Here is a 4,467-nt window from a genome sequence, read left to right as displayed (position 1 = left end):
ACGAATTGTGGGAGGGGTTATCTAGACTAAACAAACATTCCAAGCTTTTAAAATTTTTTCCACGAACGGATAAATGGGAAACCGTAAACCAAAATCAAAATGCTTAGCGTAAACAGCAACATGGCCAGCAGGGCAATCTAGTACAGAGGATCCCGCGGCTGGAAGATAAAGGTCATAACCATTAGGAAGGTTATAAAATCGCTTAGCACGACGGAAATAATCTTTTTCTATTGTAGTTTTTCTGAATTTATCACTTATTATAGGTTTCCCTACTTTACTACTCCTTGACAAGACAAGAGGTTGCCGAAAATCATTGTCATCGGTCTTAGAGTTGTACTCTTCATCCAATCTCTCCTCTTGAATTACCTCTGCTGTTAAGTCAACAACATTGTCCCTACTCTCATCATCGGAATTATCATCATCCTCATCCCCAAGAACCGAATTTACTGTAGACTCGTGAACAGGAGATGATTGATCTTTAGGCCAAGATGGAGGACGCTCTTCTTTATCGGAATCGAAAGAACTAGGACTTACCACTTGACCTTGCCCAGGTTTTTTACTAGATTCTGCAGCTTCCCTGGCGGCAACCTCAGGCTGATAACTTGTTTGCTTCATTCTCAGCATAAATGTGGTATTTACACCAATATTCCCGACGTTAGAGCCGTATTGGTCAAACCGTGTGTTATCAAAGCTCCTTAGATGATACGGACATTAACTGGTTCGATATCAAGAATTTCAGTGCCTTCCGGAATACAAGGGTTAACAGGGCGAGTAGCCTTCTCACAGTCGGCTAGTAATTTGTGATGGCAAAAAGCTTTCTTTTGTTCTTCTGGGGATAACGGCTGAAACGGATCGTCAATATTGTCAGAAAGGGAAGAAGCAGTCCCTCCAGAACGCCCGAGGTCTTTCCCCAACGAAGACGACGCCTAACAGTGCTAAGGGAGGGAAGTTTTTCCTCAATACTACTATTGGACATGTAATATCTTAACTTGAAATTTTTTTTCAAAAAAGAGGTAAAAAAAACGAATTACGAAGCTATGTATGTAATAATTAAATTCTGTAATTACCTTTAAGCTATTCGCCAAAAGTGCAGAACTTCAATTATGCTTCTAAGTAACGAAATAACAAACAGGCAGTTGCTGGCTATGGCAGCGATGGAGGTGAAGATGAAAACCCTTTTCTCTGAAAATCTCCGTTTTGAACCGACTTTTTGCTTTTTAAAAATGGGATATAAAAGTAAAAGAGAAAATTTATTCTTTTAAAAAAAATGAAACTGATGTGACGGTTGAGTCAGAAATCCAATGGCTAAGACAATTTGTAAAAAATTAAATACAAACCGATAGATTAACAACACGAGTCCTGCCTCAAAGCATATTTCCCGCTTAAAACCTAGCAAACGATTCATCTCCTAAACGACTGCGTTTTAGCATTTCTTTGATTAAGTAGACCTTGTGTCCTATAGGTACACAAGGTCACTTGGGGGGAAAACGGAGTTTTTCACTCCTAATTCTTTTGTTAAGTAGACCTTGTGTCCTATCGGTACACAAGGTCATTTGGGGGGAAAACGGAGTTTTTCGCTCCCAGTTCTTTTGTTAAGTAGACCTTGTGTTATCGGTACACAAGGTAACTTGGGGGGGAAAACAGAGTTTTTTGCTCCCAGTTCTTTTGTTAAGTAGACCTTGTGTCCTATCGGCACACAAGGTCGCTTGGGGGGGAAAACGGAGTTTTTCGCTCCCAGTTCTTTTGTTAAGTAGACCTTGTGTCCTATCGGCACACAAGGTCACTTGGGGGGGAAAACGGATATTTTCGCTCCCAGTTCTTTTGTTAAGTAGACCTTGAGTCTTATCGGCACACAAGGTCACTTGGGGGGAAAACGGAGTTTTTCGCTCCCAGTTCTTTTGTTAAGTAGACCTTGTGTCCTATCGGTACACAAGGTCACTTGGGGGGAAAACAAAGTTTTTTGCTCCCATTTCTTTTGTTAAGTAGACCTTGTGTCCTATCGGTACACAAGGTCACTTGGGGGGAAAACGGAGTTTTTCGCTCCCAGTTCTTTTGTTAAGTAGACCTTGTGTCCTATCAGTACACAAGGTCACTAGGGGGGAAAACGGAGTTTTTCGCTCCCAGTTCTTTTGTTAAGTAGACCTTTTGTCCTATTGGTACACAAGGTCACTTGGGGGGAAAACGGGGTTTTTCGCTCCCAGTTCTTTTGTTAAGTAGACCTTTTGTCCAATTGGTACACAAGGTCACTTGGGGAGAATGCGGAGTTTATTCGTACACTTGTAAAACACCCACGAACAATACAATAAATATTTTAACAAATATGCTTAACAGAGTGCAAGAAACATAGTATTCAACCAAGTAGATTTATAACACATTTTTTCTCATATAAAAAGAAAGCCTAAACATATCGTAACATTAAAATTATTTATTATCCTAAAGTGAGAACGTCGATCAATAATCTAACGTCCTCACTTGGGGGGCTAGTTGTATGGGATGATATATGACGAGGGCTGATATGCTCTAAAAAGCAGAATGATATGTGATAAGGGCTGATATGCTCTAAAAAGCAGAATGATATGTGATAAGGGCTGATATGCTCTAAAAAGCAGACATATCGGCCATGTGGGCTCTTCAATACTTGGCACGTTGCAGTCTTATCATTGACACTTGGCGAGAAAAGCCTTGCATGTCTTATAGCCATCTGTCATGAAATTTATTATAAATAGTAGATGAAGCTTCATTAAATGGTAAGCATTAATTACTCTCTCTCTCTACTTTCTCTCTCTTACTTACCTTCTCTTAAACACATTCTAACTTTATCATCGGAGTGGTTATCCCCAGATCACCCTAGGGTTAGCTAACTTCTGCTCATTATGAAGGATTTCAGCTTGCCGATAGGAGTATCAGGATCTCGGGTTCGGGCTCTCGAGTTATCGGATCTAGACAGAAACAAATGGAATACACTCCAATTTGAGGAGTTTACATTATCCAACTTGGTTTCACAACTTTAGATTACGGTCTAACTTTTGCAATTTAAATTTTTTAAGTGCCATCTTTGTCTTCCTTCCACGGCAATTCTTTCTTTAGTGCACCTGCAATTTTTTCCACTACAAAAAATGATTTGTTTATCAATTAATTCATTTTCCTAATTCCTTTTTTGTTTTAATTTGGTGCGCCTACCTTATTGCTGCCACCATGGGCAAAGATGATGACACATCTTCATCCTCTTCTTATGATTATCACCTTGATTTAGGTGTTAATAATATCAAGAATGTTATTCCTCTTATTCTTGATCGAGAGAAAGTCCAATATTCTAATTGGGTTGAATTATTTGAGTGTTATGCACACGCTTACAATATTCTTGATCACATTGACTCCAAAACACCTAAACTGACGGATATCTCGGATGAGAGGTTGAAACGACTTGACTCCATTGTCAAGAACTGGATTTATGGCACAATCTCTAAAGATTTTCTTGAAACAATTATAGAAAAGGGGGCTGCAGCTCAACAAATTTGGGACAAGCTCAAGGTAATTTTTCAAGTCAATAAAACTACTTGAGTCGTCTATCTTGAAAACCAATTCAATGCCTTGCATCTCTAAAATTTTCTAGATATTTCTTCATATTGTCGCAAATTGAAGAATTTAAAAGATCAATTGGCCAATGTTGATCAACCGGTGTTGGAGCAAAAGTTGGTGATTCGCTTGGTTTCGGGGCTCATCAATACTGATGTCGACATAGTGGCTGCTATGATTCAACAAATGTAACCATTACCTCTGTCTGAAACCGCAAGATCTCGACTCTTGCTTGAGGAATCACGTCGTGCCATCAATAACTCTACTGCATCTTCATACTTTGTGGCGCAATAGTAGTCCCACATAGCAAGCCGCTGCTTCTTCTTCTCAACAACAACAGGCGTAGTCAACATGTCATGATGGTGGCTCAGGTTGTCGTGGCCGTGGTAGAGGGTGTGGTAGAGGCCCAAAACAATAGCAGCAACCCCAGCAGCAGCAAGGGGTGCCACAATGGGGCCAACCTCAATGGGCTAGTCCACCGCAGCACCCTCAAGCCTAGCCAAGGGCACCACAATGGGGCCAAGCCCCATGCCCATACCCATACCCTCAACAGTAGTGGCCCGTACAACGGCCTGGGTATCCTGCTCCACAAGCTACTAGGCCCCTTGCTGCTTATCATGTTGCGCCAAGCCCAACAACATACAACTACCAGCATATTCAGCAACCATACTATGCTCAAGGTTCGAACTCCAATTCGGCTATAACACCCACGGAGCTCGGAAATGCCTTTCTTACGTTGGGATACAGAGCTATGAATTGGCTTGGTATATGGATTCCGGTGCGACTTCCCACATGGCTAATAATGCTGGTAATCTCTTACCCCTTTTTAATTTAAGCACAAATAATCATATTCAAGTGATGGAAACGATCATCGCATTCCAATTACGGGTT

The 4,467-nt window shown here is 40.9% G+C and overlaps 1 protein-coding gene across 1 annotated transcript; it reads left to right on the top strand.

The window, feature by feature from the left end:
* Positions 1 to 3,195: 3,195 nt before the first annotated feature.
* LOC110691634 lies at positions 3,196 to 3,768 on the top strand. Its single transcript, XM_021868588.1, has 2 exons — positions 3,196 to 3,531; positions 3,643 to 3,768. The coding sequence occupies exons 1-2, from the start codon at positions 3,196 to 3,198 to the stop codon at positions 3,766 to 3,768; spliced, it is 462 nt and encodes a 153-aa protein (XP_021724280.1).
* Positions 3,769 to 4,467: the final 699 nt, after the last annotated feature.

This window comes from Chenopodium quinoa, unplaced genomic scaffold (genome assembly GCF_001683475.1).
Source record: "Chenopodium quinoa cultivar QQ74 unplaced genomic scaffold, ASM168347v1, whole genome shotgun sequence".
In the NCBI taxonomy this organism is placed as follows: Eukaryota; Viridiplantae; Streptophyta; class Magnoliopsida; order Caryophyllales; family Amaranthaceae; genus Chenopodium; species Chenopodium quinoa.
The sequence above is the reverse complement of the archived record's forward strand: the minus strand, read 5'-3'. Positions and strand labels throughout refer to the sequence as shown.